Source organism: Patagioenas fasciata, chromosome 14 (assembly GCF_037038585.1).
Source record: "Patagioenas fasciata isolate bPatFas1 chromosome 14, bPatFas1.hap1, whole genome shotgun sequence".
NCBI classification, from domain to species: Eukaryota; Metazoa; Chordata; class Aves; order Columbiformes; family Columbidae; genus Patagioenas; species Patagioenas fasciata.
Window position 1 is genome coordinate 15,820,477 of NC_092533.1, and position 14,198 is coordinate 15,834,674.

At 35.9% G+C, this 14,198-nt stretch overlaps 1 protein-coding gene across 1 annotated transcript in view; it reads right to left on the reverse strand.

The window, feature by feature from the left end:
• Nucleotides 1-14,198, reverse strand: part of DOCK2 (dedicator of cytokinesis 2) — a 172,451-nt gene that overhangs the window by 127,130 nt on the left and 31,123 nt on the right. The window contains exons 20-23 of the mRNA XM_065848779.2: nucleotides 12,951-13,040; nucleotides 12,595-12,695; nucleotides 9,682-9,816; nucleotides 5,640-5,748 (exon numbers count right to left, since the gene is read on the reverse strand). Of these exons, the coding sequence (XP_065704851.1) occupies nucleotides 5,640-5,748; nucleotides 9,682-9,816; nucleotides 12,595-12,695; nucleotides 12,951-13,040 (435 nt within the window). The remainder of the gene's footprint in view (nucleotides 1-5,639; nucleotides 5,749-9,681; nucleotides 9,817-12,594; nucleotides 12,696-12,950; nucleotides 13,041-14,198) is intronic.

Here is a 14,198-nt window from a genome sequence, read left to right on the forward strand (position 1 = left end):
AAAAAGAGAAAAGGTTAAGCAACACCACACAATGCCATATCAGAAATAATATCTACTGTTTGGCTCCTGCACAGTGAATTCCAGCTAAATATATAGATATCTATCAGAATTATATTGCATGCAGTCAAGTCACTGAATCTCGGTCACAAAACACAATAAAACATCTAACGAAACATACAGCTGAAATGACAAAGACCAAGGAATAAGCATTTTTCTTCCCAGTTACCAATTTACAATTGTAATATGCTGACAGTTTGACAAGCTTTTGGTTTTGTCACTAAATGAGAAGCTGTGTACTGTTTCTTTAGTAGCTATCAACATCACAGTGCTTCTACACTGAAACTTTCAACAAAGATGAAACAGTCAGCCATGAAGCCTTAGAATGAAGCCTGTCTAGGCTCAATACTTCTCTATTTCTCGACACAGCAAACTCTTTGTTAAAAACCTAATCTCTTCTTTATTGGGGGTAGGAAGGTTAGAATAAAGGCAATCAGAGTACAGCTTCCTTTGGCTCCCGTTTAGACCTTTTTAAACTCTATAAAGCTATCATTTTATTTCTATGAGCTTCCACTGTAGTAGCCACTTAAAAAGATTTAAAAAAAAAAATGAACAGACTATTCAGGTCTTGTTTCAAAAAGGAAGGATTTAGTCTGCAGCAAGGGTGCATACAGCATGTCAAACTGGCTCAATAATGCTGGCTTAAGATGCCTTCAGATAAACTCATTCCTCTGCAAATCTCATCCCCACATTCACACGCAATCCTGGGAAGGTCAAAGGCATGTTTAAAAGCTGTTGCCACTTCAACAAAAGGATTGTATCTTCTACTGATCTTAGCCATTATTAGCTCCTTGAAATAGGCTGAGGAAAAGAAGTGGAGAGAGTTTGGTTTAAAAAAAAAAAAAATAATAACAAAAAGAAACACAAACTGAGAAACAGTAAGGCTATTTAAAGCACCCACACAAATACCTGGGCTGGGCTAGAAACTCATCCTAGCCCCAGTTTTGCTTCAGCAATGTGTTGTTCCTTGCTCTTCACACAGCAAATACTGTACGATGATACAGTACAATGGCAGCATCCCAATTTCATTTTACACTAATTCACAGTTGCTGTGAAAGATGTTTGATAAAAGACAGCGCCAGCAGTGGCCACAAAACGTTCCAAGCAGCACTCCAATGACACTTGATCTGTTGTGCTGTCTCCCTTCCCACATATTCCCTATTCCGCACTTGCAAGAGGAAGGAAATGGGAAGCATTTATCTGCCATTGCTCTGCAAATCTGTAGTACCAACTGAAGTACAATAACAAGTATATCCCCTGCATTCTTTTAAACTCCCAAGTTTCATTTGCAATGATTGCTTCAAATGATGCACTATGGACACAATTGAGCACTGCCCTTAATGAAGTCATAAAAATCTCCTAGTAAGCAGTACAAGATGTTCTGCACTCTTCAGACCTCAGAGATTAATTTTTTAAGTGGGATACGGATAAACCCACAGCATTGCAGAAAATTATTTCTTACGTGTACAATATACTGTTACATTTATTTTAACGTTTACTCCTGACCAAGCTCATTTTCTTAGTTGCCCTCTTTAGCAACATTACATTATGCATATTCATGAAATTAAAGTACCCATGAGATGAAAAGAACGTTGGAAGAAATCGTCAGTGCTCCTACTCTAATCTTATTTGCTAAAAAGGCTATTTTAACAAGTTACTGTGCCATCCTCTATTGTATTCCACAATCACTGTCAGCACCTTTCTAGCCTCCTTCTCTCAGAAGTAATCTATGCATCTCTGTACAGTTTTAAATTCTTAGAATCTACTGCAGCAGTATGGATGGGTCAAAAATGTGTGGAAAAGAATAAGAGGAGAAAGGTAGTATCTTCATAATACATTGTTTTCATACTTTTCAATGACAGAGACAATTTCTTCTTCCCATGCTTTCCTGACCTTAAGGACATGTCATATAAAGTTTCTGAAAGCACGCATAAAATTAAGAGTACTACTTTCTAAAATCAGTGCCTACAAGTTAGCTGTATATAGCTGACATATGCAACAGACAAGACTGTCTGTAGGTCGAGTGTGGTGTATCCATTGGGGGACAGAACAGTTTTTGGAAAAGAAGCTGGTGCTTGATTTGTAATTCAAGGTTGAGAGTACAAACTGGTCAACGAGAGGGTACACCCACTACAAATCAGACATCAACAGTACAAATTCATAAAAACATATAAACTGAAATTTAAAAATAATTCAGAAACAAAGGATGATTTACACAGACAAAAAACATATCTGTAGAAAATGATAGATTTTCCCCTGACTGCTAAGAGAAAGGAAAGAAGGTACTAACACCTCCCTACTTCCTCTCACTTCAGATTCCCCCTTGACCAAACTATTTGCAGGTTCTGGAAACTTATTTCATGAAGTCTATCCTTAGAAGTACAGACTTCAGGAAAACCTATCTCTGGAAACTACAAAAATTCATCAGCAATGACTACAGAGAAGCAACTGATAAATGAAACGATGCTGTAACATCACACCTGCCAAATACGTTAAAAAAATTTGTAAGTCTGGTATCTAGGAGGATCAGTGCCATGACCAGTAGGCCAGTGTAAGTTCTGAAATGATGGTTTTAAACAATTACAAGAAAAATATGTGAAAAGTCTCTTAAAAGGAGGAATCCTTACCATACACATGCACAATGAAACTTGTACTGGTGGATTTATAACGTTCCAAATCTCAACTGCAAGGACCAATCTCTTTACAAAGTTACACCTCGGGACCTGAAAACAGGTCACTCTCCAGTTCATATGGTTGCTTTCAAACAGCAGCTAAATCAGGATGTTTAAAGGATAATCCTAATTGTAGTAAAAAGACTTCATGCAATGCTCAAATTGAAAAGGATCCTGACTGTACCTTTAAACAAAAATCCAGAAGTAAAACAAACCAAAACCAAGAGGCTAATTTGGATTTACATGTAAATATTTAGTTTACCAACAATAAATTAACAATTCAGTAAGTCACAGCACCTGTCCACCCCAGCCAGCTTTAGAATGAGAGATTGGAAAGCTGATTTTTAACTTCTTGTCAACTCGTGCAGCATGTAACAGATTAGGAAGTAAGATAGCACTCAGAAGATCAAGTTAAATGGAAACAATAAAGTGCTTCTGGCACTGACTAGGCTGTTTTGGATGATATGTCATTTTATAAACAAAATTTTCCTGCCTGAATTAATATTCAACACAAATCTGAGTATGGCTGCTATCAGTAAAAATGACAGGGAAATTACTACTGACTAAAATACTGAATTCCAAGTAAAAAAAAAAAATCATTAGCAGAGAACGACTGACATTTCAGTTTTCAAAATAATTCTTTGGATCTTCTAAAGCTAAAGGTATCTGGACAACCAAGGGTGAAATAAGAGCTGAGAATTTGCATTCTGAGGCTCTGCAAACTAGCTCATTTTAAGTTCCGATATCATGAGAAAACAAATTACTGTAACTTTCTTCAGAGCTCCTAAAACTTTCTTCTCTGATATCTTCAGAGTGTAATCCACTTGAACTCATTTAATTGATCCTACTAATCTATGCTCCCCTTTAGCTCATATCAAAGATAATTTCAAATGTGATGTATTTAAGGCTGGTTTGATGTTCTGATAGTCTGTTTTTCCAATAGACACTTCTCATTCTGTTTCTCTCCTACTAGAATTTCATGACATTAATGCAGTAGTTTTTATTTACTGTATGTAAAGCAATCTCTTTGTAGGTTTCTTTCAGAAATATGTCGGTATAAGTTACCAGTAATGGGGACAACAGCTAAGTTATGATATAAACCAGTATCTCAGATCTGCCATGAAATGTTTCAGCTAAAAAGAAAACTTACAGTGGCTGGCACAGATTTAGATACTTAAAAGCCCGCTAGTGCTTCATGGTTATGAATAAATACGATCCACTTTTCACAACTGACAGCACTCGTTAGAAAGCCAAAATAATAATGTTTAAGATGGCATCGAGCAGAGCATAACTGTTAAATAGATAGTCTATCTTTGAAACATGTTTACATGCTCATTAAAGTTAGCATAGACTTATTTTGTCTGGTCCTTCTAGGAGATGCTATATTTTCAAGGTTCTGCTATTTCCTAAGAGCATCAGAAAATGTATAGTATATTGCTAAACAAGTGTAATATTAAGAACTAGCATTAAATATGGAAATATGTCAATCAGAGCAACATTCATCAGCACATCCAATGCCATACTGCCATTACTGTTACAATACCACCTGGTTTTAAACACACCTGACAGCCATTTCAGATTCAGTATTGCCACTTGCAAACCCATTAATTTGGCCCAGCAACAAACAAGCAAGCAAAACAGTCAAGCAAGCAAGCAAAACAGTCTTCTACAACTCCTTCTTGTCGCTCTCGAGAAGAAATGACCCTGCTCACTACAGTAAACACAGATGGACAATCCCAGCATTCTGAGATTAAGGCAGGGAGACACGCAGTGACCTAACAAGCCTCTCCTGAGGAGCGTGAAAGCCTCCGAGATCTATTTGTTAATTAACTTATTAATACAGTTTAAGTACCAAAAGAGCAAACATTATTATATCAACTCTCTCCTTCAGCATTACTTTATAGTAAAGACTTTTTTTCTTCTTCCAAACTTTCTCCTGCTCCTGCTGCAGTGTGTTTCACACGTATAAACTATTGCCAGGAAGGCCTCTACAGAATTGTCAAATAACAGCAGACAGTATCTGAATGATTCTCATATGCATTTAGATTCCTGTAATCATGGTATTATAGAATTAAAGCAGCAATGACATTTTTAGCTCTTTTGCAGTTGCACATTAACACTTTAGGCAGTGTCAGACAACAACATCTCAAGATCAGCCACCTGAGGATTTATTCAGGACAAACTTTTGCACTGGATTCTACTCCTAGTGGGAGTCACAGCAAAATGAATCAAAACAAAACCAAAAGAAAAGTCAAGCCAAATAAATACAATAACTGCATAATAAAAATGCATGAAGCATCAATATTGTCCAATAAAATCTTCTGCTTCCTACTTAACAGGAAGCCCTGATAGTTTTCCATTTTAATTCAGAACTACATACCAATTATTTGGTATTAGCGATCTTAATAGCTCCTACTTTTCCAGTTCTCTTAAAACATCAGATTCCAAAGTATAGAATAACTGAGACTGACATGAATGGGAAAACTGGATCCTATTTTCGGCTGTTTAAATAACAGAACTCCAAACTGCTGATACTATGTTTACTTTTCAAACTAAGACAGTGCAATCTTTGGTTAGCATTATCTGAAGAAACTCAGAAATTAAACATTCAGCTCCCACTGGATTTTTCACTTCATTAGATTCCTTGAAAGATTCCAGCATCTGTGTTTTGGTTCTTTCGTTCGCTACATTCATATAATTAGATGAATGTCTCTTCTCCTGACCTTTCCAACTTAGTCCTCCAAATTTATTAGACAACTTGATCTTCTAATAAGGAGGAATCACAAGAGCCACAAAGGATAAATTTCCTAAGAGTATTTTCCTCAATTGAAAAAGAACAAAAACAAAAAGCACACAAACCGAAGCCGCACGAAAAAAACAAACTCAACTTGTTTCCAATCACACACCAACCTGCAACAAAATGGCAGTTTTATGTTGGCTTTTCATCAGGTTGTTGATGGACTCAAAGAGTCTCCTCATGGATTCTTCAAATTCTGTTTGTTCTTTGCCTTCGTACAATCTGTTGAGAGATCCATTAGGTTATCCTTTCAGAATCAGAAAGTTTCATAGTCCTAAATGGATCAGATTTAACACTACCTTAAAAATATATTTTAGAAGTTGATCCAATATTATCTACATAGCTCTTTCACCAGTGGGTTATATCTGCTCTTCACTGCATTGTGTAAAAATTCTTCAGCTTGAACACAGAAGCATTTTCGTTTTTTAGAAGCCTTTGAACAACTACACCTCCCAAATTTGAACTTTTTTATAAGAGAGTCACTTCACTTTCAAAGTGATTTATATGCAAAAAGCTTTTGATTTCTTTTCCCACTACAACTGAGCTACTCTAGGACATTTTTCACATATTATCACTGTGTCTTTATTCTGCTGTTATTGCCACTTTTTCAAGTAACTATTTTTGCTGTCTCCATTAACCAGTTTGCTTTTTGAAAGGTCTCTACTTGATGCTTAAAAGTTAAAAAGTGAATTTATATCAAGCTCACTCCATTATTGCTTCATTGCCTGTCCTAAAGTTTGAATCTTTCAGATTTTCTCTCCTGTGTTGTTCATACTAGCTATTAATACTAAATATTCTTTACATAAACACTAAAAAACACTGGTGACACATTAGTTACCTGAAACAGCTGCCAAAAGTTAGAGAAAAACAAGTTAAGAAAAATGTCAAGGCAACAAGAGAAGCCTGAAGTGTGTGTAGGATACTGTGAACTAAATGTTGCACCTCTGATGTACTCTGTTCTCTATTAGAAAAGAAAAATCCCTCTTTTTCAAGTCGTGTTCCAGTGTCGTGTGCTTCTCTTTTTCAACCCAAAACTTAAGTCCTTAATAAAACTAAAGGCAAATCAAGTTCTTTTGTCTACAGCAAGGAAAAAAAAATAAATATATAAAATGAAAACTGTTATTCATACAGTGACTGGCAAGAAGCTTTGAGGAAAGCAAAACACAGAGGGGCACTATCTAGGCCCATGGCCTCTGCACTGCTGAGGTCAATGCTTGTCAATGAGACTTAAGTCAGTTATTAGAAAGAAACCCCATGATCCAGAACATTATCTGGAGAGGAAAAAATTATATATAGATGCATGCAACATATATGATACACACTACTTGAGGTACACCCCTACTGGGGTGTGATAGCTGTATAAAAATGCATACCGGAAAAACTTAGGTGTGAAAGGCATATTGAAATAAAGAAGTTGACGTACAAGCACACTTGAATAGTAAAGTTATCACCTTCATTATCAAGTGGTATTTCAGGAGTTTGGTTTTTGGTTAAATGATTTAATTTTTTTTTAAAATACTAGATACCATGGCGTGTGGAGGCTATTCAAAATTATTTTTCAATGGGAATGAAGTACGTGTAAGTTGTAACAACGTGACTGTCTCAGTCTAAGTGTTAATTAAAGTTACCTGACTAAGGCACTGATACAGCTTTTACTGACTACACGACACTGCTGTAAAAAAATAGATGAGGTTCCTTGAACATGTTTTTTAATGCAAGTAGAAATCTGGAGCTTTCTTGACTAAACGTGGAGCAACAAGAGAGGAAGAAGCATCACACACGTATTAAAAATGCTTTTTGAATTTACACCACGACTAATTTAAACCAGGTAGAATTATAATTCTATTTCCTGATTCACCATCTAGTTTCCATTTAGACACAATTTGCTGTGCTAAATTTCATCTTAAAAATTGCTTGTTCTGAAAGGAAATTTTTAAAGATGCCTAATTATTTGCTTGGAAACAACTTCATCACAACAGCATAGATGAATTTCACCATCAAAAATAACCTTAGGCCAATGAAAGGAGCAAAGTAAACATTTCATGTTTTCAGAGTCTGTATTATGTAAACCTTTGGCTAATACATATGACCTTTCTACAAAACAGTCACTGAACAAACAGCTGCAAGACACAACGTTAGTTTAGCTGACTGCAGTAAAGAAAAATCGTGCTTTCATTACATCTCTATAGCTTCAACAGGATTCAATGAATGCAAATTAAAGTAGAACTTGCTTATCTTCAATGCATTTGCTTGACAACGAGACTTAAAAAGTCTCACATTTTATGTCTAATATTAGAAGTCATTATTCCTCTCTTTCCTATACAAATTTCATTTTGTAATGTCTCCTACCTTTCAAAAAGGCATCTTAGTTTCTTAAGCAGCACATCAAATTAGAGAATGACCTAAAGATCTGTCTCAGCTCTATTAACTCAAAATATTTGTCTCCAAGAAGTCTAATCTCAGGCCCTGAAAGTGAAATGTGTTAATCATAAATCCTAAATTTTCTCACAGGAAGAAAATAAATTAGTCTTTTTTTTCCCCCCATATTTTCTTCTTTTTCATGACCAGTCTGACAAAAGCAAATTGACTGCTAAAGTTAGATCACAACATTTGTAGATAGAAATACACTATGAGATTATACTGCTCACTGTGTTGTTATTTTTGCCAGAGACTACCATTTGCACGAGCTATTAGTGCCTACAGTAATGATAATTGTCCAACAGAATTTAGAGTTTCAGACCTCCAGTTAAGGCATTTACAGGGAAAACCCAAGGAGCAGATATATGTAGCTAATCACTTGAATATGCAGCATATTGCAATAACCTAGTTTACCAGACTGTCCAATGTACACGTTTTGCTGCCAGCCAATGCTAGGGATTAAAATGGAGACCAAAGTTCTCCCTGCAACAAAACTCTGCTTTCTGACTTTCATCCATGCAAGAAAATTTCCATAATCCCCTGCACAATGCTTCCTTCTCCAAAACTCTTAATGTCCCCTTTTGCCATGATGTCTATTAAAAATATTTAAAATAAAGCTTTTGAACTACTAGTGATATTATATTCTCATAAGCACCATCTCCTTCCCTATACAGCTTTTCACCTTTATCTGTATCCACCTATAAATAGTAAATTCCTAGAGACAAGAATATTTCTAAAGGACTATCTACCAGCAGCAAATAACTTCTCAATCTACTCCTACTCCAACCAACTTTTCATAATATATCAAACATACTTAATTCTACAAAACTATAAAACTACATGGATTTTTTTTTAAAAAAGGGCAGGTGAATGACAGAAAAATTATATCAGAGCTCCCACTGAACTAAAGACAGATAAACCAGATCACCTTTCTGTTCTGTTGACTGCCAGTTGACTGTCTACCTATACTACTGAGTTTGCTACTGCAAAACTTCCCTCAGTCACATAGCAGAGGGACAACAGAACAAGCATCAGGGGGAAACCAGCTGCGAATAAATGGAGAAAGATGAAGCAGAAAAGAGGAAACAGAGAATGTGGATAGGGTCTGTGGGATATGGTGGAGTCCTTAAGGGCTAGAGGACGAAGTGGGAGACACAGTTACCATGACTTTCTCCTTCCAGCTTTCATCATCTTCATTCTCCCCATCTCTCTTTTCCCTAAACTTGAATAACACTTCTAAATATTACCCCTCATCTGTTTGAACTATACATATGTAGTCCATTGAGTCTTTCCTATAAATTCCTTAACTGGAGAACTGAAACGCTAAAATCAGTTGCACAACGATTACTGAAAATTACATCATTCTATACACAGTCTGCGCTGAAACCCATAATCGCAAGGACAAGCATCCAGCTTCAAGCCGCCTGTCACTATGTTGGCTCTCCATTGGTCTTACGTCAAGTCATCTGATGCAAAGAATAATCATGTCTTGAAATCAGTTGCTATTACTAAATAGATCTCTGGAACTTGCACTGTGAACCAGAAAGCAGATTTTTGAAGATTCCCTCTCTAAAACATATCTCAGGAATGTATTTTAGGCCAAATGCCAGATTTTATATTCTATTTGTAAGAACAAAAAATACAGCTCTGTTCTGGAACAATTTTTTTTTATTCTCAGGTCTACTTCTATTTCTGACAGTGAACTGCTAGTTAAACGGAAATAGCCGAGGTACTTACTGTGAAAATAATGTCCTTGATCTAACAATGAACTTGAAAACATATTCCAGTGCTTTCAGAGTTCTTAGGATAGGTTCGCATTGCTCCCCTCGGCTGGAGGTATCCAAGTAATTCTTTAGAACAGTCATTAATTTCCTGAAGTTAAAGAACATCTTTTAAACCATCTTCAAAACAAAACAAAACAAAACAAAAAACAACCAAACCCACAACACTTGTTTGGCTACCCGAAATAAATGTTTATGCTTAGTCAAGCACACACAACAAAATGTACTGCATGTATTTTTGCATTTATGTTGCATGAGTTCTATCAGTATAAACAAATGAGAAGCAAATTCTTAACTGTGCAAGCAAGAGAGCAACCTGAAATCTGAAACAGTAGCATAACTTTACACAATCTTGAAGGTACTTTTACAGAAGTTTTTCATATACACGCGCAAGGTAACACAAAATGTTACTTGTGCCTACCTACATTAAGCTGTGATTAAACACCATTACATGCTTTAAATTAACTGCATGTAAATAGTACAATCTTCTGGTACAGTGCAATATCTGTTCTTTATAGTTAAACATTTCCTTGCTTTGTATCCAAAGGCATTTTTTTTGCTAAACACACAACCTGCTAAAAAAAGCGCAAAAACTAATCTAAAAATAACTCCCTTAATTTATAGTTAAATTTCATCTTAAACTATTAAACTGATCTTAATGATGTAATCTTAATTGTAATGTAGCCTTAAGAAGAGTGGCTGATTCTTTTCTTACATCACCCCAAAAATGGAAACCTAACAGTCCCTACCCTAAACAAACGAAACCAACCAACAACAAAAACCAAACCAACACTTGCATGTTGATGAAACTTAACTGTTCACCAACTGCACTGATGAAACAATCGTACTTGACCACCATGATATTTGGAATATATTTACATGCAAATAGCAGCTTCAAGAATTGCACAGAATATAGGTAGGTAGACAGGTAGGTAGACAGGTAGGTAGACAGGTAGGTAGACAGGTAGGTAGACAGGTAGGTAGACAGGTAGGTAGACAGGTAGGTAGACAGGTAGGTAGACAGGTAGGTAGACAGGTGTGTGTGTGCACATATATGTCTCTATCTGTGTAACTAATAGACACATCCTCAGCCCCACTGCACTAGTTTAACTCGTATTTCAGCACCAAATATCATGCTTTCAGCCTCTCACCCTTCTTGGCATGACATCCATTGTGTGTTTCCATTTAGTCCTTTTTATAGCTTCCCTGAATTCAGAGTTTTGTACTTAGTTGAAACAAAATTTATCCAACTTGTATGCAGGGGCAGTCTGCTCAAGGTCCCTCAGCTGTCACATTAAGTGCACTCAGAACTCTATAAAAGCTAGGTACAAACAGATGACTACATAATAACTGAATAAATAGCTTGGCAAAAATACCTTATCATAACATGATCATAATATGTCTAGGACATAATATTTCCTTCCTAACTATGAGTTAGGCCACATACAGCTATTTGTTTATTTCATAAATGATTCTTGAAACAGAGTACATCTTCCATGATGGAACCTATGTTGCCAAGAAAACTCACAATATGAGGAACAATCATAAACATTATTTTGCATCTCCACTCTGATTAAGTCATCTGAAAATCCCAGTCAGGTAAGTCTTAGAAATGTTTTAAGCAAATAAGGCTGTCCTGAGAGGTTCCATGCCTAACCTTCTCTTCTTTCACAATAATATAAAGCATTACACATGCTTATCACACATGCAGTGAAGGAGGACTGAGGTAGATCATGTAGCTGAGCTTGAGCTTTCCGAGCCAAATAATGCTAACTTCAGCTTCCCTAGAATGTGAGAAAGGATTGATTGTGCACCACTGCCTTTCGGTTCTAGGAAACTAATGTCCTAACACGCGATCCGTCTGACATTTCCTGTTGAGTTGGAACTAATGCAAATTCAGCACAGGACAACACAAGATATCCTCAGCTATTCCAAATCTTCAGCTAAAGTCTTACATCTATTATTCGCATCCCAAATTAAAGTTCTGCTTCAATCTGCCACTCCATTAGCTGCCAGAACAAGACCTCAGGTAGATTAAAAAATACATCTATCCAGTTACAGCACTACGCCAAGATGAGCACTAAGTGAAGATGTTACCTTTCTTCATCATTCAAAGCATTTTATCCTACCATCATCAGCAAAAACGCTTTTAAAATAAAGTAGGAATCCAGCATTCAGTTTACTGTATAACATGTCTCAACAGTTTTTATTCTCTTCTATGAATCCATGTCTTCCCATCTGGGCATTGTCTGGAAGCTTCAAAAATAAAAAGAAAACCAGCACCAAAAGTCTGTCCATCTACCCACTGGCATGATCATGTAACAAACATTAATACCAAGACTCCAATTCACAGCAGAGCATGTAACAAATACCAGAATTCCAGTTTGCTGCAGTGAAAACATCAGACTGTGAACTGCATATGAAGGCTTGATAGTTTGCAACAACTTTTTTTTCCCTCTAAGTTTGTTTGCTGTAAAAGAATATGTGAAACCCTATATAAATGTGTGAAGGATATCCTCAAGTCCTCATTTAAGAGATTTCAGGTTAAGGTCAGAAATGTAAAGAGAGAGGCTTTACAGCAAAGTATCTTTTGACAAATTTGACAGGATGCAGGTGAACTGCTCAGACACAGCAAAATGCAGACAAGAAAAAATGAATGCCAAAGAGGCATTTAACCCCACATCAATTACTATTTGTCTATACTTATGTGTATCTCTCACGGTCAGGTTTGTTTCCAGATAAGCAAACAGCAGCAAAGAAGCAGTCATCATTAATTACATCAGAAAAGCCACAAACAGGATTTGCTTTCTCTAATGTGATGGTGGAGGCTCAGGAAAAAGAGAGAAAAAAGAAAAGGAAACAAACTTACTTGTACGCCAGTGTTGCACTAAAATGCTGTTGGATATATGCTTCTAAAACAGCATTAAAATGTTGAAACTTACGGTCTGCAATGAGTCCTATGATATATATCTAAACAGACATGGACAGAATTAGCATTTTTCATAAAGTCACATTTTAAATGTCAGTGCTAGTCTTCTGAAATATTTTTGATAATTCACAATTAAAGAGTTTCTAAAGAAACCTGCTTTTCAGTCAAATAGTAATACTCCATCGGTTCTATAGAGATTTTAAAACTAATTCTCTGAAATAAACAACATGATAGCTCATTCAAAATTATAAGGTTCCTTACTTCGACAAATAAAATCCTTTGGAGCTGATTCTTACCAATGCATCAAAGACAAGGATGTCATACTCATCACTGTGCGAGTGTTCCATCATGATGTTAAATAGGGCATCCAGTGTGTCTTGCAGGAACTATAGAACAACATGAAATGACAAACTGGCAACCAATTCAACTTGAAAAATCTCACAAGTCGGTTTTCAGATAGCAGTCTTGGTTTCTCTCAAGTTCGTATTTTAAAGACCTTCACTAGAAACATCACTTAAATTCAGTAACATTTCCAGATTTAGGCTCTAATTTCTTTAATTTTAAGAATCTACATCCACAGACACACGAGCAAACAATAATATATGCTTAGCTCAAAGCTTATGGAAAATGTAAAAATATCGTACAAATGACATAACTATCTCAAACTGCATGCCTAGTTCCTTAGTGACACAGATTAACAGTTGCTGTGTTCACATACACATGATGACTAAAAAGACTCTTCACACCTCTGTGGTCTGATTCAAAGCCTGCTTTAAATCGAAGGAGAGCAGCCCACTGACTTGGGAACCAAATCTTTGGCTAAAAAAAACAAAACAAAACACCACCCTTTCAGTTCTTCTTCCTTTTCTCCAGAGAGGCATCTAATGCTTATGAAGAGTAACACAAAGGTAATAGACTCCTAATCTGAACACTGGAGCCTGCCACTTTCCAAAATATTAACAAGTTTTTATTCATATTATACTCAACTAAATTAACAAGGCACTTCACTGGATACCTAAGAAACTTTCTTAAAAAAAATCAACATGTACATAAATATTAAGAACTGTAGAGAAAGCAAGAGGGACTGTTTGTGATGTTTCAGATAGACAAAAGCAGATACTTGTAGAGATTGTGGAAAATATTTTACTGTTATTGCCTTTATATCCTATCAAGTCTTTAAAGAAAATATTCTGTGCATGCTCAAAATTAAAGTTTACCTGTGACATATAAGCAAACACCTGATCAAAGCAACAATGACTTCAAATAATACTCTTGGTATTGAATTCTCTATCCATGCACAAAATTTCCAGCAAAATACAACAACAGAAAGCAAAAAAAAAAAAAAAAAATCCTAATAAATTAATTACCAGGAAAAGCAGGCATATTTGACTAGTAATCTTGCAAATCTCCACAGCCTCATAGTAGCCAATACTACTATGTTTATGTCTACTGAAACTGACCCCCCAGTTTCTTTTTGAAACCATGCAGCGTTTTTTCTGCCATGGTATGAAGCGACACCAAGAATAATAATTATTGGAATAATT